The following is a 24,074-nucleotide window of genomic DNA, read 5'->3' on the forward strand; positions in this document are numbered from 1 at the left end:
CTGTATTTTACCCCTGCCATCTTAAGATTTTGATAGAGAGTATTCCAGTCAGCATTGCCAAAAGCTTTCTCTAAGTCCACAAATGCTAGAAACGTAGGTTTGTCTTTACTTAATCTATTTTCTAAGATAAGTCGTAGGGTCAGTATTGCCTCACGTGTTCCAATGTTTCTACAGAATTCAAACTGATCTTCCCCGAGGTCGGCTTCTACCACTTTTTCCATTCGTCTGTAAAGAATTCGTGTTAGTATTTTGCAGCCATGGCTTATTAAACTGATAGTTCGGTAATTTTCACATCTGTCAACACCTGCTTTCTTTGGGATTGGTATTATTATATTCTTCTTGAAGTCTGAGGGTATTTCGCCTGTCTCATACATCATGCTCACCAGATGGTCGAATTTTGTCAGGGATGGCTATCCCAAGGCTGTCACTAGTTCTAATGGAATGTTGTCTACATCCGGGGCCTTGTTTCGACTCAGGACTTTCAGTGCTCTGTCAAACTCTTCACGCAGTATCATATCTCCCATTTCATCTTCATCCACATCCTCTTCCATTTCCATAATATTGTCCTCAAGTACATCGCCCTTCTATAGACCCTCTATATACTCCTTCCACCTTTCAGCTTTTCCTTCTTTGCTTAGAACTGGGTTTCCATCTGCTTGATATTCACACAAGTGGTTCTCTTTTCTCCAAAGGTCTCTTTAATTTTCTTGTAGGCAGTATCTATCTCACCCCTTGTGAGGTAAGTCATTTTTTGAGACGTTTGTATTCCTTTTTGCCTACTTCATTTACTGCATTTTTATATATTCTCCTTCCATCAATTACATTCAATATATCTTCTGTTACCCAAGGATTTCTACTAGCCCTCGTCTTTTTACCTACCTGATCCTCTGCTGCCTTCATTACTTCATCCCTCAGAGCTACCCATTCTTCTTCTACTGTATTTCTTTCCCCTATTCCTGTCAATTGTTCCCTGATGCTCTCCCTAAAACTCTGTACAACCTCTCGTTTGGTCAGTTTATCCAAGTCCCATCTACTTAAATTCCCATCTTTTTGCAGTTTCTTCAGTTTTAGTCTACAGTTCATAACCAATAGATTGTGGACAGAGTTCACATCTGCCCCTAAAAAATGTCTTTCAGTGTAAAACCTGGTTCCTAAATCTCTGTCTTACCATTATATAATATATCTGATACCTTCTATCATCTCCAGGCTTCTTCCATGTATACAACCTTCTTTCATGATTCTTGAACCAAGTTTTAGCTATGATTAAGTTATGCTCTGTGCAAAATTCTACCAGGCGGCTTCCTCTTTCATTTCTTACCCCCAATCCATATTCACCTACTACGTTTCCTTCTCTTCCTTTTCCTACTATCGAATCTGTCACCCAGGACTATTAAATTTTTGTCTCCCTTCAGTATACGAATGATTTCTTTTATCGCATCATACATGTCATCAATTTCTTCGCCATCTGCAGAGCTAGTTGGCATATAAACTTGTACTACTGTAGTAGGCGTGAGCTTCATGTCTATCAGGTCCACAATAATGCGTTCACTATGCTGTTTGTAGTAGCTTACCCACACTTCTATTCTTTTATTCATTATTAAACCCACTCCTACATTACTCCTATTTCATTTTGTATTTATAACCTTGTATTCACCTGACCAAAAGTCTTGTTCCACCTGCTACCGAACTGCACTAATTCCTACTATATCTTACTTTAACCTATCCATTTCCCTTTTTAAATTTTCTAACCTGCCTGCCAGATGAAGGGATTTGACATTCCACACTCCGATCCGTAGAACACCAGTTTTCTTTCTCCTGATAACGACGTTCTCTTGAGTAGTCCCCACCCAGAGGTCCGAATGGGGGACTATTTTATCTCTGAAATATTTTACCCAAGAGGACGCCATCATCATTTAACCATATAGTGTAGCTGCATGCCCTCGGGAAAAGTTACGGCTGTAGATTCCCCTTGCTTTCAGCTGTTCGCAGTACCACCACATCAATACCGTTTTGGTTAGCGTTACAAGGCCAGTTCAATCAATCATCCAGACTATTGCCCCTGCAACTACTGAAAAGGCTTTTGCCCCTCTTCAGGAACCACACGTTTGTGTGGCCTCTCAACAGATACCCATCCATTGTGGTTGCACCTACGGTACGGCTAGCTGTATCGCTGAGGGACGCAAGCCTCCCCATAAACGGCAAGGTCCATTGTTCATGGGGGAGGGGGGGGCGGATTTGAAGATTAAGATTTTTTAAAAGATGTTTGTTTACAACTATGTATAAGCTGGTTCATACCTAGGGACTTGCATTGTATGAAATTAAAAGCAACGGTACTACCCATTTGCAACAGAAGTGAGTTGGCGCATGCCAAAATGTTGTTGGCATGCGCTAAAATGTGGAATAGGAGACAGTCGGCAGCTGGCTACTGGACAGTTTTGGTCCAAGCAGCAATAGAGTGAACTGCGCAGGTGCCGGGTGAGGCTTCCAGTACCTGGATTAATATAGAAGGGCCTCGGATGTGTGTACGGATATAAAATGTGCTCTATTAATGGAATAAGCTCTAATGTTGGAAATGTCATCGCCAGGAAGAAGATAATAGAGCCAATTACCTCCAAAGGAGAGACCAGTAGCCTTTATGTACTCGCCACCGATATTGCGCAATCACTTTGGCAGTTATAAGAGGTCAGAATGTTGTCAAAGTATGAACCAGTACATTTAAGTGTTATTTAATTTGCAATAATCAGGCAAATTACGTGAACCTTGTGTCCGATCCCTGATTTGGTTCCTCTCATGATACCTCTTAGGATCCACTCCACACGAATATTGATATCCGAGTATCCTGTGCGTTAAAAAGAAGTTGAAAATAAATGTTTGTTTATTTGCATAATTATGAATGCAAAAAGATATCAAGAGATACTGTGCTTTCAATTGAAGTTAAGGGAGGAAGTTAGTGTAGCATTCATGAAAACCTCCATTGTGAATGATTTGCTTTATTTCAAAGTGTTTGTACTTTAAAATATTAACTGCATTAAATTCTGTTAGTGAAAATTACTGCTTATGTTAATGGTAATAAGACAGCATGTCGTTTTGAAGTTAGTTCGAGTGTACATGCACTTGAAGTCATACTTAAAATTATACAGAGAAAATTGCCAGCATTAACTGTTTTAAAAGCCATGCAAGATGAATGAAATTAGTGAAAGAATAATACCAAAATTGGCATCTTGTAAATTGTCTCAGAAAAGTGCGTTAGTTTGCTGTATGGTAATGGACAGCTTGAGAGCCCCCACCAACAATTTTGCTTATTGCAGATACAGTTACTGCAATTGCTCTTATCCATTAAAAATAGAAACTATATTACTTCTTAATGAGTGTAAAAATCCTATTGTAAGGGACTTTTAATTATATTTATACTATTTGGGAAGTAACTATTGAAATAAGACTAAGTCCATAGCCATTTCTGGTTTAGTACTGACTTCCATAACTTTTGGTTATCACATAATTCATATATAACAATGTCATTACTATGGAGAAGAAATAAGCCGTTAACGGTTTCCGTGAGAACTTCCATATGTTATTTATAATTGCTAGCATCCCTGTACCAATTGTCTGATTATGGGAGAGTTCATTTGCACTTCTTTTGGGAAGAAGTAATAGTAGCTTTCCTTTATCATAACTCTATACAGATTAAATGAAAGTAATGTTTCACATTACTTTGCCTAATTATGCTGGCGGCCGTTTTTTATTTCATTTAAGCAAACTTGGTTACTTAAAACATTTTCCTAATTTCAATCTTTAGCTTCCTGGTTTCTTCTGTAGCACTATATTCATGTTCGATAAGCCAAATCCATTAGGTAATTCACGGTCAATTTACAAAAATCCCCCCAGAGGGTAATATTAACTGCGTCGCAATACCACAATTGGTGGTACACTGTGTGTTAATATAACACGCAATGCAGTATAATGTTATATTTGGCTTTTCCCGTGACAGGACTAAATGTTCTGCTGGGCAGTTAATGATAACGTTCTTATCATTATTTCCGCCTGTACTTCTGCTCCAAGGATAAGAATATGCTATAAAATCTGTAAACTTATTTATGCCACTCGTAAAAGTTTCTAACCAGCAGTAATCATTCGCAACAGAGCGTCTTTTTATTAATATCATACAAATAGAGACATTTTCTTGTCTTTATTTTTTTTTCTTCCGCTTGTAAAATCTGAAACTACGGAAACGTGACCAGTGAAAGCAAGACAAGACTGGCAGTTACCACTCACACGAGTACTTCTTGGAACTTGTTGAGAAACGCTGCCTTCTGAACGCCAAACTCTGCGTGATGTTGTAAGACTTGGGCTTCCGTTAAGGGAACAGAGTGAAAACAATCCTGGAGATTACGCAGCAACCAGTCTTGCAAAGGATATTAATCCAAAAGTGCTTAAACAGTGTAATGCAGCAAATTGCTGTTTCGTGGTGCTAGTTTTCAATTTGAGAGTCACAGTTCTGTAGAAGATAAAAGAAATTTGGGAGAGAGCAAATAACTATCATTCTAGGAAAACTGTAAATGAAAGAGGCTTTCATAGCAACGTTAGACAAGCTCTTTGAAATCCTCAATAGCAAGTGTGAGATTAAACTATGTTCAGAATTTGCGAGCCCATGTCCAGGCGATGCTGACTGTAAACATGAAGTGTACATCTCCTGCTCTTTTTTTAAAAAAATCTGAAGATTTCTGTCAAAGAACTAGAGTTTAATAAAGGTTAAAGAGAGAAGGGTGGATTTGCTGGACAATCCATTTGTATTACCAGATCTGTCTGAGCAAAGAATACAGTTTAAAAAGCAGAGGAGGTTGGCAGATGAGTTAAGAAGAATTTCTGAATACAGACGGAGAAGGAAGGAAGAGTTAACATTAGAATCTAATGAAATTCTTTTCTCCGAAGAAGATGAAGAGACAACTTCTGTTAAAGATGAAGACTCTGAAGATCCTTTGCAGATATTGTATGATGAGTCTACGTACCTTCTACGTCAAGTACAAGTTAGTATAAGACATTCTAAATGTGCAGTGTCGCAGCGCAAAGTATTAGCTACGGTTTCGGTCTATGTGCTACAGCTGCCATTACAACAGCTGCACATTTGTATGCTGGATTAATTACTGAAGGAGACAGAAGACTTGTCGTTGATCAGAATAAAGTGAAAAGGGCTGAAGAAACAGTCATGAGATCACTTGATGAATAATTTCATGTTCGATGCAGGATAGGCAAGATTGAATGTATCTTCTTTCACGTATGGCAAGATTCCATTTAAGTTCTGTTACAAACAGACAACTCAAGTCATCAGTTGTGAAAGAAGAGTATTACATTATTTGCAGTCAACCGTACTGAAGTTGTGTTTGACATTTAACTCCAGAGAAAGAACTGACGAAAAGTAAACCTGCTGAAATTATTGTTAACCCTCTTTTGGATTTTTAAAAGAAAACCACCGTTGATATAAGTTTACTGGCTATTGGTGGTGACTCAACGAATTTCAGCACTTGTTGTGAAGGAGGAGTCATTCATTGGATTGATACAAAGCTGAATCGTAAACTCATATGGTTTATTTGTGCTTTTCAAACCAATGAGCTGCCTTTTACCTGCGTGCCCGAACAGTTGGCTGGGAGAGCTTTGTTTAACAACAAGTGGAGTAGTAAGGTTGGCAACATGCTTGATAGTGCAACAGAGCTTGAGATCAAACCCTCATTTGTCAAAGTATCCTTTCCAGTGTCTTTGGTTCCATTGGGTGCCACTGTTGTCAAAGATCTCTCTACAGATCAGGCTTATGGTTACGGGATAACTCAGACTGTAAGGGCAAGTGCACTTACAACTGATCTGACATTATTAGAAATTGGTCATGTAATCCACTCTTAGTAGCAAACAACTGCCAATAAGATTTGTCGCATATAGGTTTCAGTTCATGACCTTAAAGGCAACAACTTGAAGACATTACAACTGCTTGCAAAATACGTTGCTGGCGGTTACTATTCCTGCTGGGTGAGAAGCTGCTAAAATCCCCAAAGATATTTTTTTGCCAACATTCCTAGATTAATCGTGGCTCGAATTTAGTGAAATGGAGCTTCAGACACTTTTATGCTCGGAAGAGTAAGAAGAAAGGAAAGTAGTAGGCCAGAACACAATTGAGATGAAGAATGAAGACGATAATATACCAGGAGACCTATCTGCTCAGCCTTGGAAAATACCTGCAGTAAATCCAAGTGCAATTTCACTTTTGGAACTGATAAACTGCTCTGAAAACATTTTTATGAAGATCCACTTACTTGTAAACTCAAACGGGCACAAATAAGAAAATTTGTTCAAGGGCCAATGCAAATTCCGAAGTCGCCATGCCATGGAGAGTCGATAGAGAGGTGTTTGAAAGAAGTGACAGGGTTTTCTGACAAAGTGTACGGTCATGAGAAACGAGAAGGATACATTAGAGGATAGGAAGCAAGAAGAAGAATGATGTCTAGGAATGAATCGATGCAAGATTTGATGAATATTGTTGGTTGAAGCTTTTTACATTTTTGCAATATGTTTTCAGTGTCTGTTTGAGTTCATTAAACCAGTTTTAGAGCAAATTTTGGTGGACTTTATATTAATTTATGCCCTTTTGTTGGAAATTTCAGTATATTTTGTACTTTAGCAGAAATTTACCGAGTTAAATGTTTATCTACAAAGAAAATCTTTTTCAGGCATATCTTTGGACACTCTCATTCACAAAAATCACAAAATTGGCGTTGTCTCAAGGGTGAGGCTCACATGTGAAACACACCACCTATAGTATTAACATTGCTACCTAGTCAAGGAGCGACCTGTCACTGTCACTAACAAAGCATTTTTCGACACTAACTCGTATCGCTTCATCAACAGAATACTGATATCGCAATTAATAAAGCTATCAAAGTAACTCATTCTTTTTTTGCATTTCTGTCATATTTGATGGGTGCTTCGTATTCCACCAGAACCACCCAGAAGAAAATTCACCCTTCATATGACAGCTTTTATTTACTGTTATACGTTATCGATTTTTCAAGTGGAAATAATTTCTGCAACACACTATTGATAAGCCGTATGGCCATCTGTAATTTTCAGCTATTCAATTAGAGTGATACATACAAACATTTAAGCTCATGTATTTACACAGTTACATTTACAAGGTAATTGTAGCACACTGGGGCGCATTGTACATATTTAGATCTTATAGTATGTGTTAATACTGGTCATTTATAAAATAGAATTACAAAAGAACACAATTAACCATTGTTTACGTTTTAACGTACTTACAAAATTCTATCCGTTTGACACATCAGAAACTGATTGTGGCAGGAAGAAACGAGCATGCATTACGTGATGATTTTGCATACGTTAAATAATTATGTAGACACTCACATCGAGTAGGAGCACAATTTGTCTTCACGAAGTGCAAAACGTATTGCTTTAGATCTATAGCATTTTGAACAACAGTACTCAAAGAGAACAGGCAGTACAGTACAATACAAAAGGAACCGTTTACTACACACGCTGTAATAAAATTGCTGTATCTGGATGTCCACTGCGAATTGAGCGTATATTTTCTCGAAATTTTATTTTTATTCATTGAAAAAGGTCCGTTTCTTCCCATAATATCCGGCATGACATGTGCTGTTTATGATGACATACAATCGTATATTTGTACCAACGCTTTTAGTACCTGGGAAAAAGTTTGACCGAATTATCAAAATATCTCAACGCGAAAAGAAAATATTTTGTTTACCCTAATAACCTGTTTTCTTAATTGTACATATGACGTAGATCTCTATTATCAGAAGAAAGTCATAGGAGCTAAATGAAGAGAATCAGGGGTGAACAGTGATCTTAAAAAGGAAATAACAATAAGGAAGTTGTTATTTGGCGGAAACAAGAGCGCAGAATTCCAGACGTCAACGTTTCCATTTAAATTTCTCGTTATTTGCATCAAACTAACGGGCGATACTGAAAGCTTTTGCGCTGCTGGTGCAGGACCGTTGATGACAATGTAAAAAGGATGTTGTAGAGTATCGTTGGTGATGTATAAAATGTAGTAGTCTTTCGTCATTGCTATCTACGTTTCTTCTTCTTTACATGCAAGGTTCGGCCAGTACAAGTATCTCTTGCATTGGTAGCACAAGACAAAAAAGTTGTTCTAAATTATCCATACTGGAGTACAGAATGTGTCATTTTGACACTGGAAGTTAACTGCTAGCGATACATGGAAGACATTCCACTGCCATAAAATATCTTTGCAGAGTTCAATGGCTATAGCTTAGCATCCCGATGACATCTTCGGAGAAGGAGCTCTGAGTGTGGGAGAAAGGAACTGGTCGTGGCGCTGATGAGGGGATCTTTCTCAAAGTCAATTGAAGTCATCTCGGTTCCAAGCGAATGTAATTAGACAGCTACGTAGCGTCACGTTCCGTCGTAAATGTCGACTTCAACTGTTCACACTTTGAACTATCTCCCTCTGAGCCACTACACGTATGGACCACGTCTAATAATGAAACAGACGGTGCATTTTCTGTGTTCTTACTTCTGAAATAATTCCCTAGTAACAGCGTTGCATGCTTCTTCTTCTTGAGGTGCTCCATCGAAGTATTGGAAACTCTGGACATACTAATACAAGAAGAAGCCACTGTCTACTAACACTTCCACATAACGAAGCAGCTCCCGGCACAGAATATCCCACAGCAGAGTTCTCTAACTACCGATCGCTGGCAGCACAGGTCCGAAGGGCGCGCCCTTCTCCTCGCCGAGCATCTCTTGTATTTCCTCAAGGGTCTTCCCCTTCGTCTCCGGCACCACAAAGTAGACGTAAATCATTACGAGTAGTGCGCATCCCGCGAACACGAAGAAGGGACCTCCGTTTCCCACTGCGAGGGCGATGTCTTCGTAGAACCTGGTGACTATGAAGGACATGAACCAAGACACGCATGCGGCCATCGGCATCGCCACGATCTTCACGTTGGGTGGGAAGACTTCGCCAGATACCGTGAATGATAGGGAGCCGTAACCTGAAACAAAGACACCAAACTCTACCTACATTGTGTCAATACAGATTCTTTTCTACAGCAAACTTAAAATAAATGGATCCGAGTTGCATATACAGGGTGTTACAAAAAGGTACGGCCAAACTTTCAGGAAACATTCCTCACACACAAAGAAACAAAATATGTTATGTGGACATGTGTCCGGAAACGCTTACTTTCCATGTTAGAGCTCATTTTATTACTTCTCTTCAAATCACATTAATCATGGAATGAAAACATGCAGCAACAGAACGTACCAGAGTGACTTCAAAGACTTTGTTACAGGAAATGTTCAAAATGTCCTCCGTTAGCGAGGATACATGCATCCACCCTCCATCGCATGGAATCCCTGATGCACTGGAGAATGGCGTATTGTATCACAGCCGTCCACAATACAAGCACGAAGAGTCTCTACATTTGGTACCGGGGTTGCGTAGACAAGAGCTTTCAAATGCCCCCATAAATGAAAGTCAAGAGGGTTGAGGTCAGGAGAGCGTGGAGGCCATGGAATCTACCAATCTATCGATCACCGAATCTGTTGTTGAGAAGCGTACGAACACTTTGACTGAAATGTGCAGGAGCTCCATCGTGCATGAACCACATGTTGTGTCGTACTTTTAAAGGCACATGTTCTAGCAGCACAGGTAGAGTCTCCTGTATGAAATCATGATAACGTGCTCCATTGAGCATAGGTGGAAGAACATGGAGCCCAATCAAGACATCACCAACAATGCCTGCCCAAACGTTCACAGAATATCTGTGCTGATGACCTGATTGCACAATTGCGTGCGGATTCTCGTCAGCCCACACATGTTGATTGTGAAAATTTACAATTTGATCACGTTGGAATGAAGCCTCATCCGTAAAGAGAACATTTGCACTGAAATGAGGATTGACACATTGTCGGATGAACCATTCGCTGAAGTGTACCCGTGGAGGCGAATCAGCTGCTGATAGTGCCTGCACACGCTGTACATGGTCCGGAAACAACTGGTTCTCCCGTAGCACTCTCCATACAGTGACGTGGTCAACGTTACCTTGTACAGCAGCCTGACGCTGACATTAGGGTTATCGTCAACTGCACGAAGAATTGCCTCGTCCATTGCAGGTGTCCTCGTCGTTCTAGGTCTTCCCCAGTCGCGGGTCATTGGCTGGAATGTTCCGTGCTCCCTAAGACGCCGATCAATTGCTTCGACGTCTTTCTGTCGGGACACCTTCGTTCTGGAAATCTGTCTCGATACAAACGTACCGCGCCACGGCTATTGCCCCGTGCTAATCCATACATCAAATGGGCATCTGCCAACTCCGCATTTGTAAACATTGCACTGACTGCAAAACCACGTTCGTGATGAACACTAACCTGTTGATGCTACGTACTGATGTGCTTGATGCTAGTACTGCAGAGCAATGAGTCGCATGTCAACACAAGCACCGAAGTCAACATTACCTTCCTTCAATTGGGCCAACTGGTGGTGAATCGAAGATGTACAGTACATACTGACGGAACTAAAATGAGCTCTAACTTGGAAATTAAGCGTTTCCGGACACATGTCCACATAACATCTTTTCTTTATTTGTGTGTGAGGAATGTTTCCTGAAAGTTTGGCCGTACCTTTTTGTAACACCCTGAATAGGGCGGGCCAGAACTCTACCGACAAACTTTCATAGATGACAGTATGCACCAAAGCACGAACAAATATCTAGTAAACATGGGATCTAACATGCTTACGCTAAGAGCTATGAGCACTTTCTGATCTTCAGAACTGTGTAACACGTCTCTTCTGCTGCAAGGTCTTTGCTTTCCTTATTTCGGGTGGATGTAGTACGGACCAACCAGAAAAAGACAAAAACAATAAGAAGCAGAAGAAATGAGACTAGCAAGAAGCTTAATATCAAAACGCGATCACGGAGTAGGCGTAGTTAATGAGTTGTACGAACTTGGAAGAAAAATATTCTATAACGGACGAAACAAGAAGGCCATAAAAACAGTCTAGCACCACCAATGAGAGAATTCCTGACGAAAAGGAATTTACTGGTATCAAACATAGGCCATAGGAAAAAAAAATTCTGAGCATGTACGTTTCGTGCGCAGCACTGTATGGTAGTGAATCATGGACAGTGGGAAATTAGAGTATAATCAAATTGTAACGGTTTTGGTTGTGATGTTACAGAATAATTTTGAAAATTAAGTGGCCTGATACGATAAAAAACGAGGAGGTTCTACCCAGAATTCGCGAAGAAAAGAACATATGAGAACGAAAACGGGATGATAGGACATCTCACCGAACGTCCTGCATGGTACTAGAGGGAGCTGTAGAGGGGGAAAACTGCATGAAAAGGCTAGCGCAGGAGAGCGATTTGTGGCGATCCGCGTCAAATCAGTCAAAATACCGGTGCAAGCAAGGGTGTGGACCAAAACAAGGAAAAAAATGTCCAGTGAATGTGGGCTATAAAATGGGTCTCTTAAGATCTATGAGCACTTGTTTAGTTCAAATGGTTCAAATGGCTCTGACCACTATGGGACTTAACATCTATGGTCATCAGTCCCCTAGAACTTAGAATTACTTAAACCTAACTAACCTAAGGACATCACTTGTTTAGTAGACGAGATGTGTTTCCCAGTAGCGAAGATGAAAAACCTTTCATAGTCCTAAATGTACATACTGTAGAACCCACGTTTACTGGATTTTTTTGTTCTTGCTCATACTACCCGCTTCGAAAGTTTTTGGTGGAATCCCGGCTCACTTTTAGACAAAGGGTCCTTAAAATAACGTGTCACATATTCCTACAGAAGCTAGTATTGATCAGACACTGAAGGAAAGTTCCTGCAATTACTTGTCCGGAAACCAATACCTGCTGAGATATGGACCGCTGAAGACATGCAAATACCAGCCTCCATTTTATTTATAGGTGAGACAGGACCCACAAAACATAACCTAGCGAATTACCATAATACGTCTCCGTAGGCAGATGCAAATCCTCGACCAATCATGGCGGTGAGCCATCGGGGTCGCTTCAGTATCAGTGTATGTGCAGGAACTGTTAGTAACAGACTTACGGGGCCTTACACTTTACCAAACAGGTTAACAGATGTCGAGTATCACCGATTTCGGCTCAATAAATTATCACTTCCAATGGAGAATGATACCGTTATAGAAAGACGGCTTTGGTTCTCGCACTACAGGGTAGGTCGATGAGGTCCTGTACCATACACTCACCATTCACCGGAATTGAACCCGTGGGATTTCTGGCTGTGGGGACATATAAAGGCATTGGCGTATGCCCAACCAATCGACAATATGCAGACGTTATAGGAGTCTGTGACCAAAGCATGTGACGAAATTCGAACGGAATCTGTTGTTTCCGAAAGAGAGCATGATTCCCTGCCAAGAAAGGCTGAAGGATGTGTCAGAATGCGTGGTAATGAAATGCAAGGCCTATAGTGTCTATTTCCATGTAATAAACCAATGGGAATGAAAGGACAAACTGACCCATATCTGAACAGGTATTGGTTTCCATACATACTTTTATAGGGACACTAGATGAGTGACTGGCATTGCCTGGGAATGTATTTATTCCTGTCTTCTATAAGTCCATTTCCTCCCTTCCCTTCCACTGTCCATCTCCTCCTCCCTCTCTTAATCTGTTTCTCTCCCCCTCCTCTCTGCCTATCTGCTTCTCTACCTTCTGTCCATCTGCTCGTTCCCCTTTTGTCCATCTCCTATCCCCCTTCTAGGGTTAATCTTCTCTCCCTCTACCTCCTCCTCACCCCGTCTTTCTCCTGATCCCCTCTATCTTAATTTACCTCCTCCTCCCAAAATCTCTGTCCATCATCTTCTCCCCCTCTTCTTGTTCCTCTCCCCCTACTCCTCTCACTGTCCAGCTCCTCCTACTCATGTCTCTGTCCATCTCTTCCTCTTTTCTTTTTCCATCCATTTCCTTCTCTCTGAGCATCTCCTCCTCTTTCTTTTGTCTGTCCATCTGCTCCTCCCTCCTCTATCGATATGGTCTTTTCCCCTTTGTCTATATCCTCCTGTACCCTCTATCTGTCTTCTCCCCTCTTTCTCTATCCATCTTCTCCTCCTCACTCTCTGTCCACGTTCCTCCTCTTTCCTTTGTCATCTCCTTCTCTCCCATCTACCTGCCCATATCTTCCTCTGTACTGTCATTTCCTCCTCCTCCTCTCTCTGTCTATCTGCTCCTCTTTCGTCTCTCTGTCCACCTGCTCCTCATCACTCTGACCATACCCCCTCTTTTCCCCTCTGTCCATCTCCTTCTCTCCCCTTTCTCTTTCCTTCCAGTCTCTTCTCTCTCTACATTATCACCCTACCCCAATAGGAGGTGCTGGTTCTTACTCCCCCAGTGTTTTTTTTTTCACATAGCAAGTAATATCGGCTTGTTTAGTTGAAATCGGTCCACGGGTTTAAGAGGAGTTTCTACCCACAAATGTTGCAAATATTTCACAAATATTTAACAGATTCTACACATATTTGCGTACACATTTGACCTACATATCTAGCGGATTGCGCCCTGCAGTTTCGTATCCACACAGCTCGCTGTTTATGACGTCATATCTCCTGAACTATGTGTTGTACATAATTTTAAAGGTACATTCAGTGGTATACGTGAACACTGTTTGCAAAATGTGTTACGAATACAGGTCGTAATAAAGAAGGAAGAAATTAAAACCTCATGCCTGATATAGCAATTTTATTGTATCAACAGTGAAAATATAACAAACCACTAGCCCTTTTTCTTTGATCATTCACGTAAACATGTCATTATTAAAAACCTAACGCAAAACTGACTCTGACTCTCCTTCTTTTCAGTACATAGCCCTTTGCAGAATTCCTAAATAGCACCTAGCGAAGTGGCGCAGTTGTTAACACACTGGACTCGCCTTCGGGAGGACGACGTTTCAAATCCGCATCTGGCCATCCTGATTTAGCTTTTCCGCGATTTTCCATAAATCGCTTGAGGCAAATTCCGGAATGGATCTTTCGAAACAGCACGGCCGACTGCTTTCCCCATCCTTTGTTGATCCGGTGGGACCAATGACTTCGCTGTTTGGTCCTCACCCCCAAATCAACCAACCTAAGTAGCATTGTGACTACATTCAAAAACAATAACCGAAAAATAATGATGATGCAGTTTTTAATCAAGGACTGTCTTTAAGTAAGCGACGTTTTTTTTTTAAATTACTACAGTACTGTACTACATGCACCTGTATTGTAAATAAGAGAAGTAATCGCAATAATTATTTTTCTACTAACTTACATTTTCCATTCACGATTAGAATTTCTACCCTCTCTTCGTTGATGTACGGTGGATTCACAAAACCCTTTGACTGATGACGCGGTTGACATAATGAGTAGTGCGCAATTTCCTTTTGTTTCCATTTATTTGCTTTCAGTTCCAGTATGTGCACATGGTGATACATTTTTGAACAGGTGTTGAGGAGCTGAAGTGGATTACCGAATAAAAATGTGGGGTGCTATTTAAAAAAGACGCACTGCTAGTCATATTTTCGTAATTAAGTTACAAGAAAGGTGATCTTGTTGGTTTATTTCCATCTGATAACTAAGTAATATTTGTAGTATAGAAACATTTTTTACTTTGCTTCTAGACAAATGTTATTTTGGTGGTCAAGATGAATAGTACACGCTGTATAAGTTAATGCTGATACCAGTGAATGAGGATGGTATTGCTGATGAGCAACTAAGAAGCTCACCTGGCGAATAGACCATAATGTAGAAGATTAGGGCTGTGACGGGAATCCATCCGATGCTCTCCACATCCTGCTTTGCGTCGCTTAAAACGAAGAATACGCCCAAAGGAATCTGCAACATAAGGATTTTACAAATCTGTGCCATAAAGGCAACCATGGTGAATGATTTGCATGGTCACAGATGTAGGAGCTGTAATGCAGAGGAAGCTAGACTCCAGTATTCCTTCATTATTATTTATTAATGATCATGTTCGTTGCAAGTCAACCAAGTAGCTACGTAAGCCTCATGTTTTTATCTGAACCAGGATTCTGAACATAGCTAACACCGAAAAGCGCAACAATGGGTCAATAAATGAAGGAATATTCGATTTTACTTTTCTCTGCATTACGATTCCTTCATCTGCGACCAATTAAGGAAATAGCAAATCGCGCAAATTAAGGATTTTTCTGCACAGGAGATACTTGGAAACACATTGGATTTTTAACGATAAAGGGTTGTAAAATGATATTTATTACTGAATGTGATCTACTTTCTGCCCAGTACAATTTATACAATTATTCTTTGGCTGTCTTTAATTAAGCTACCTATTTCGAGGCTATACTCAACTCGTAAGTCCTTACAGTTGTCCAAATAAGTCGACAATGGAATCGCACACATAGAAGATGCACAGTGCAAACGAACTTGTGACCAATTTAGTGGTATTTCCTGTTCACAGTATACGGGGTGTCTCGAATAGCAAACATCGCTAATGTTTCGTAGACATTTAGTGACAATGAGAGACAATTTTGGTAAAGTAGGCAACGCGCAAAACATACTACAGTTAAGCTTCTTAACTTTTAATGTATACTAATATTTTATTTCATGAGAGTGTACGTTCCATTAACGATGCACTACTGCTAATAATGTCGAACGTTCAAAGAGTGCAGTGGTTCAGATGGCCCTGAGCACTATGGGACTTAACTTCTGAGGTCATCAGTCCCCTAGAACTTAGAACTACGTAAACCTAACTAACCTAAGGACATCACACACATCCATGCCCGAGGCAGGATTCGAACCTGCGGCTGTAGCGGTCGCGCGGTTGCAGACTGTAGCGCCTAGAACCGCTTGGCCACTTACTTCGGCTGAAGTAAGAACTGAAAAGGTGTTTAATGAAGGAAGACGGTAGGTGCGTGGGTCAAAAAAATGCAATTTTTAGCTAATAATTTTGCTGCATTCACTGATCCTTTCATCTTGTTTTAGCAATTCTTTGACGTCGACACCACGTCGAGGGTTAGTCATTAGATTTTAATTGTCACCTCGAAAACATAAAGTTCCGTAATTAACTTTTAGTTTGTTAGCAGGTACATGTGGTGTCACCGCCAGACACCACACTTGCTAGGTGGTAGCGTTTAAATCGGCCGCGGTCCATTAGTATACGTCGGACCCGCGTGTCGCCACTGTCAGTAATTGCAGACCGAGCGCCACCACACGGCAGGTCTAGAGAGACGTCCTGGCACTCGCCCCAGTTGTACAGCCGACTTTGCTAGCAATGCTACTCTGACATATACGCTCTCATTTGCCGAGACGATAGTTAGCATAGCCTTCAGCTACGTCATTTGCTACGACCTAGCAAGGCGCTATTATCCTTTGTTATATTGCTATTATACTTCTGTATCATCAAGAGCGATGTTCTACAATTATGAATTAAAGTTAAGTATTCCAGAAGCTATGTACTATTTTTGGCTACTATAATTCCCGTCATTGTTCCAGACCTCACGCCATCCTGTGTGAGCTTAACGCGTGCTATTCGGCTACCCGTCCTAGTGGATTGGCTGTCGGGTCAGTCCACTACAACTGGCGACTCGGATACAAACGGTCTCCTTTCTATATAACTAATTTACTTGTGTCATGGCTTCGCCACAATCTCCAGATGTACTGTCCGAATTTTATCGCTTGCAGAATCAGCAGACGCAGGCCTTATTGGATGCCCTTGGACAGCTCGTCCAGGGTCATCGTGCAATGCAACACGATGTGGCAGCCGCCGCTCCACCGCTACCGCAGCCACAACATGCTGTTGCACCACCTTTTCGTCCATTTGACGCGGTACTGGAAAGCTGGACGGAGTGGTCACGCCAATTTGGATTCCATCTCGCCGCCTACAAGATTCAAGGTAACGAGCGTCAGCCATTTCTTCTTTCCGCCGTGGGCGTGCACACGTACCGTGTGATAGTGAAATTGTTTCCCCGATACGACGTAGCAACTCTGTCCTACGAAGAAATTTTGTCTGCATTAGATGCATATTTCAAGGAATCTGTCAATGTAGTTGCAAAAACGTATACTTTCTTTCGTACAAAACATATGGCCGGTCAAACTAATCGGGAGTGGGTTGCAACCTTGCAAGGCCTTACTAGGGATTGTGCTTTTGAGTGTGAATGTGGACTCTCTTATTCAATACAATGGTACGTGATGCAATTGCACAGAACGTTTCTGATGTTCGTGTAAGGGAACAGATTTTGAAACTAGTCAATCCCTCCCTTCAACAAGTGAGAGACATATTGGATCGACAAGACACACTTGACTTTGCTCAGGAATCATTTGCAACTTCGCCAGCCGTGTGTCACGTTAACCGGCCCGCCGGGCGCGCTGCACGGAACAGTAAACAGCCCTCGCGCTCGTCCGCACAGCTGCTGCCAAGCTCTCAACCACGTGTCCCGCGGCGGCAAGCAAATGCAGTGCTAAAATCATGCCCGCGGTGTGCTACTAGACATTCGCGTGAGAATTGCCCATCACGCCAAAATATTTGCATTTTCTGTAATAAAGTAGGACATCTTCAAAGTGTTTGCCAGAAGAAGCTTGGACCGGACACTAACAACCAGTCCTGGCCCTTTGCTTCGCGCCGGAATCGAACCAAGAATACTCAGGCTTGTGAACCTTCGCCCATGGAAATTCATGTAGTTCATTCCACTCCGCCCAGTGCCCCTCTCTCTAACAGTGACTGTGTTCGTCCCACAAAAAGTGTGCGTCGACGTCGCCGGAAATCACGTCAATTAGCAAGTGATTCTGTACCAGTGTCTGTTCACGTTGGACGAGACAGTCGCTCTTGTCGTCAGCAGGACAATAAACCTTTTGTAGACTTGGACATTCATGGCCACGTGATACCATTCCAGCTCGATACAGGAGCTGCAGTTTCATTGATCAATAAAGACACGTACAAACAACTGGGCACACTTCCCTTGCGTGTCGCAAATGTTAAGTTAACTACATACTCATGTCACAAGATCCCTGTGTTAGGACAGTGCAGCCTTCTTGCAACATACAAGGGACAAACAAAACTTGTGTCTTTTTACGTCCTTCGTTCTTCTGCTGCAGTGAACTTGTTTGGTTTAGATTTATTTCAGTTGTTTAACTTGTCTATCGTCAATCAGGTCCTATCAGTGAACCAGACTGTGCCTTCAGACTGTGTCTCGTCTATGTGAAGAATTTGCAGACATTTTTGCACCGGGCCTAGGTTGCGCTAAGAACTATGAAGCACATTTGGAACTGAAAGTAAACGCGCAACCGAAATTTTTCCGAGCGCGCAATGTTCCCCACGCATTGCGTGATGAGGTCGCAAGAATATTACACGAGTTGGAATCACAAGGTGTGATTGAACGTGTGCAGGCTTCTCTCTGGGCATCACCCTTAGTAATTTTACCAAAACATTCCGGAAAATTGAGACTTTGTGTGGACTTCAAGGCAACAGTGAATCCACAGCTAGTGATTGCAACTTATCCTTTACCCCGCCCGGAAGATCTTTTTGACAAACTGTGCCCGGGTAAATATTTTTCGAAGTTGGACCTAGCAGATGCGTACTTGCAAATACCAGTGGACGACGAATCCCAGCGCGTCTTGGTGGTTAACACGCATCTTGGTTTGTACCGATTCAAGAGACTGCCATTTGGGTGTGCATCCGCCCCTGCATTGTTTCAGCAATATCTGCAAACTGTTTGTGCCTCGGTCCCTACTGCAGCAAACTATCTGGACGATATTGTGATCTCCGGAAAGACAGAAGAAGAACATTTATCCAATCTCAGAACATTATTTCAGGTCTTGCGACAAAATGGTCTTCGCTTGCGGAAGGACAAATGTGTGTTTTTTGCTCGTGACTTACCATATTTGGGACATGTAATCAATGCCCAAGGCATACATCCCAGTCCAGAACACCTCCGTGCCATACAAGACTTGCCTTCACCGCAGAATTTGAAGCAGCTACAGAGTGTGCTGGGTAAAATTAATTACTACCATAGATATGTTTCCCATGCCTCTTCCATTTCAGCTCCGCTTCATCGCTTACGCTGTAAAGGTGTTCCGTTCGTCTGGACGACGGAATGCGAACGCGCCTTTCGCCAGTTGAAATCGGCGTTGCTTTCCAATACTTGCCTTACGCCATTCGATCCCCAGAAACCCTTTCTGTTGATGGTAGATGCATCGGATTTCGGGATCGGAGCTGTGCTTGCCCACAAAGATGGATCGCTTGATCGCCCTATTGCCTTTGCGTCCAAATTGCTCTCGTCTGCGCAAAGAAATTATTCACAGATTGAGAAAGAAGCTTTGGCTCTCGTATTTGGTGTTACGAAGTTTCATGATTTCTTGTATGGTCGTCACTATACCGTCATCACCGACCACAAACCTTTGACATCGCTATTTCATCCGTACAAGCTTGTACCTCCACGTACAGCGCAGAAATTCATTCGCTGGTCTATTTTCCTCTCGCAGTACCGCTACGATATCTTGTATCGGTCCACTGCTAAGCACGGAAACGCCGATGCGTTGTCCCGTTTGCCTGTTGCTGTGGATAGAGCATTCGATTCTTCCGCACTTGCTTGCATGTTCATTTATTCGGAAACCGATGACGTGGTCGAATCGTTTCCGATTGATTTTCGTCGTGTAGCTACAGCCACAGCTGCTGACCCTGTCCTTGCTACCGTACTGCGTTTTGTTGCTACGCAATGGCTCTTGTCGAAATCACGGATCGAGGATCCGTTGGTTCGCCGATTTTTTGCTCACAAGGGGAGTCTTTTTGTTCGACGTGGTGTTTTGCTGTTGCGTTCTGATAATGATCTGTCCAGGGTCGTGGTCCCACGTTCGTTACAGTCCTCTGTATTACGGCTTCTCCACCAAGGACACTGGGGTATAGTGCGAACGAAACAACTTGCTCGTCAGCACTGTACTTGGTTCGGAATCGATGCTGCGATTACGAATATGATCTCTTCTTGCATGGCGTGTGCCGAACAACAATCCGCACCACCGCGGAAATTCTTTGCATTGCCGAAAGCCACTTCCCCTCGGCAACGCTTGCACATCGATTTTGCTGGTCCATTCTGGAATGCTCGATGGTTGGTAGTGGTAGATTCATTCAGTAATTTTCCTTTTGTTGTCCGGATGTCTTCCACGACGTCGTCTGCTACCATCCAAGCGTTATCCGCTACCTTTAGCATTGAAGGTCTTCCACAGACTATTGTTTCCGACAATGGCCCACAATTCATGTCCGCAGAATTTCAGTCATTCTGCAAGGCCAATGGTATTCAACATCTGACATCCACGCCGTTTTCGCCCCAGTCAAACGGTGCCGCTGAACGATTGGTCCGGACTTTCAAGTCACAGATGTTGAAGTTGAAACAGTCGCATTCTCGGGAGGACGCGTTATTGATCTTTTTGTCTTCGTATCGCTCTCAGCCCCGAGATGGTCTCTCGCCGGCTGAGTTGCTCCATGGTCGTACTCATGGAACCTTGATGTCTTCGCTGCATCCGCCGCATCAGGTTCCTGTGCAGCGGCAGACGCCTGCTTTGCTATAGGCGACGTTGTATACTATCGCAACTATCGAGGTTCACGGCGTTGGCTCGCATGGCGCATTCTTCGCTGCCTCGGCCGCGCTATGTATCTGGTTTTGGGGGCCTCTGGTGAGGTGCGTCGGCATCTCAATCAGTTGCGCCTCTGTCGTCGCACGGGTTCTGCCGCTCCCCGTCTGCTTTCAGCGACGGTGCCGTCCGGTCAGCGCCCTGGGGACCCATCTACTGGCTCGCCTCATCCCCAGGTGTTACCGACGCTGCCTTCCAATTTGCCCCATGGCGACGCGCCGCCGCCGCCACCGCCTGTTCTCCCGCCGGCGACGCCCGCAGTGGACGCTTCGCTGCAGCCAAGCGCCTCCCTGGATCACGCGCCGCCGATCGCTTCCCGTGACCAGCTGTCCTCCGACATGGAACTCTTGCCCGCTCCGGACCAGATGTCGTCTTCGCCCGTCGGGTACCCCGACGCGATGGAGGTCGACCCTACGGCCCCTCCTGTCTCTTTACGGGCGCATACACCGCATGTTGGCGTGCACCCTGGACTAGGTTTTCAGGCGTTTCCTAGCTCCCTTCGGACCGAATGGCCGGGTGCGGGTGGCACAGCCTCGCCTGTTGTTAGGTTCCCCTCCTCGTCGCATACGTCAATATGGGGTCCTCCCCACGGCGGGCGGAAGCCTTACAATACCACCGTACGCCGATTTGCGGGGGAGGAATGTGGTGTCACCGCCAGACACCACACTTGCTAGGTGGTAGCGTTTAAATCGGCCGCGGTCCATTAGTATACGTCGGACCCGCGTGTCGCCACTGTCAGTAATTGCAGACCGAGCGCCACCACACGGCAGGTCTAGAGAGACGTCCTGGCACTATCCCCAGTTGTACAGCCGACTTTGCTAGCAATGCTACTCTGACATATACGCTCTCATTTGCCGAGACGATAGTTAGCATAGCCTTCAGCTACGTCATTTGCTACGACCTAGCAAGGCGCCATTATCCTTTGTTATATTGCTATTATACTTCTGTATCATCAAGAGCGATGTTCTACAATTATGAATTAAAGTTAAGTATTCCAGAAGCTATGTACTATTTTTGGCTACTATAATTCCCGTCATTGTTCCAGACCTCACGCCATCCTGCGTAAGCTTAACGCGTGCCATTCGGCTACCCGTCCTAGTGGATTGGCTGTCGGGTCAGTCCACTACAGTACAAGTAGGCAGCTATGGTATACACTGAAATCTCCTAGCCACAGTACTTTACCATTTCTCTAGACGAGCCAAACAAAATAACTAAAGCCATTGATAACGTGTGGTATCGTCCGGCAACTCGTGTTCGTTAGCAGCGAAAATACTGCAGTTCTGTCACGCCATGAAATGAATTCGCAGTTGCGAATACGAACAACCATCAGCTGTGTAAGGGGATGACAACAATGAAAATCTGTCTCGGACTGGGACTCAAAGCCGGATTTCCCGCTTTACGTGAGCAGTTGCGTTAACCCCGTGCACGACTCCCGGGCAAACCCAAACATTCGTATGTCGTCGTTCATGCGTCACAAACTGTACTCGTACACACATAACGCAATTCCTGTACTGGAGAGGACATCTTAATTGAATATGAAGATATAAAGATGGCATCTGTTCTTTCAGACATGTGCGAAAGAACAGATGCCATCTTCATATCGTTAAGACTAACCGGCTGATGACCTTCTTCAGTGCAGATGCACACGAATTGCCTGAACTCTTACGGGGCACTAAGAATGTAGTGTGTGGACTATAAGTTGAGAATGGGGGTCTCACAGGGAGCATGCGCGTCATAAGTTCCTGCAGTCGCGTTACCTTATGCGCCTTCGGTGGCTCAGATGGATATAGGGTCTGCCATGTAAGCAGGAGGTCCCAGGTTCGAGTCCCGGTCAGCGCACACATTTTAAACTGTCCCATTGATGTATATCAACGGCTGTCAGCAGGTAATTGTAATGATTTAATTGTAATTTCATCTTAATTGAAGGTCGCTGCCTGGTATCGGCGGGCAAACAAAATATTGCGTCTCTGTGTTGTTAAGAAGAGCGATGCAGTGTTCTTCCAGACGTGCACGTTTGTCCGAAGGAACAGGTAGTGACACAGGAACGACGACGTATTGAAGTTTGGTTCTGGCCTTGTCGGGTGCACGGATGGGCGAAGCGGTTAAAGCGACTGCTCGCGAAAAGCGGGAAATGAATGATCGAATCCTGGTCCAGAAAAGATTTTTCATTGTCTTCGTTCCTTTAAACAGCTGTTAGTTTTTCTTGTTCACAACTGCGAGTACACTTGATGTATTTCATAACGACCGTAGTCGCCGCATTGTCTGTTCTTTCGAACATGCATGCAAGTCCGAAGGAACATTGCATAGTTCTTCTTAACGACACAGGCACTGCAATATTGTGTTTGTCAGGTCTACCTACTTGACTTCTTTAGACGTCTGGATTGCCCTTGTGGCAAAATGTTTTGCAGCAGCGGTAATACAAATCATGGGATTTGGGGTGGGGGGGAGTGATGTGTTGTGTGTTGCCTGCGAGCATTAGTGAACGTATGAAAAATAGGTGCCAGGTTTTCTAGGTTGACTACTGAATTAAGTCAGGATACCACAAGGCAACTTGCGCTTGAACAGGTGTTTATACACTACTATTTGGATCGACACTGGTTGGTTCCCTTAATCCTCACTAAGATGCAGCTAAGGGCTCTCCTCCACTCTCTTACTAAAGTCAGCTTTCGCACCCATCAGTGCATCAGACAACAAGAGCGCAGCACAGTCTACATGAAGAACTGAATACGGGATAACATCGTGCAACGTGTGTGCCGCATTTGTTGAATACTGATCAAATTCAAACGCTCTGACCGATAGGTGGAATGTTTTGAAATGAATCCTGTTGTGTTCTGTGTGCCGATTTGCAGTTGGGGATGAGACATGTCTTCACCACTTACCACAAGAGATGAAACAGTAATCAAAGCATTGAAGAAAATTCGTGGTCGTGAACTAAAAGCGTAAGTTCCCTTCATTTACCAGAAAGGATGGCAAGATTTTCCCACTGGCTAGTAGGAAAGGTGTAAATCCATGACAGGCGAATATTATGTAGGTGTTCTATATCAAACGGATGAAGAAAATACTCGAAAAGAGGCTATGATTGCTAAACCAAACCAGTCGTGTTTCAGCAGTCACATGCAGTACAACAATATACTGTGCCCTTGTCTCCGGCAGTTCTTTGACAATGCGTAAAAAGAGTGATAAGAAGAAACTTTTCTGGAACACCTAAATCGAAACAAATTTTGGCTGCTAAACATTTTAGTCCAATTTAAATGTTGTGATTTTCGGAAACAGATGTACTGCCCTTTCTGCACCGCAGTTGAGGCGTGTCATTTACGCATTGAAAATAAGTTTAGAAAAGAGAAAACTACTTCAAAAATGGCAGTATTTTTGAACGTGGAAAACAATTTCTTACCTGCCTTTGTAA

The 24,074-nt window shown here is 43.1% G+C and overlaps 1 protein-coding gene across 1 annotated transcript in view; it reads right to left on the reverse strand.

The window, feature by feature from the left end:
• Positions 1-8,733: 8,733 nt before the first annotated feature.
• LOC124789234 (facilitated trehalose transporter Tret1-like) overlaps positions 8,734-24,074 on the reverse strand; it is a 59,043-nt gene continuing 43,702 nt past the window's right edge. The window contains exons 4-5 of the mRNA XM_047256528.1: positions 14,794-14,902; positions 8,734-9,047 (exon numbers count right to left, since the gene is read on the reverse strand). Coding sequence (XP_047112484.1) covers positions 8,734-9,047; positions 14,794-14,902 — 423 coding nt within the window. The remainder of the gene's footprint in view (positions 9,048-14,793; positions 14,903-24,074) is intronic.

The sequence above is a fragment of the Schistocerca piceifrons genome, chromosome 3 (assembly GCF_021461385.2).
Source record: "Schistocerca piceifrons isolate TAMUIC-IGC-003096 chromosome 3, iqSchPice1.1, whole genome shotgun sequence".
Taxonomy (NCBI): domain Eukaryota; kingdom Metazoa; phylum Arthropoda; class Insecta; order Orthoptera; family Acrididae; genus Schistocerca; species Schistocerca piceifrons.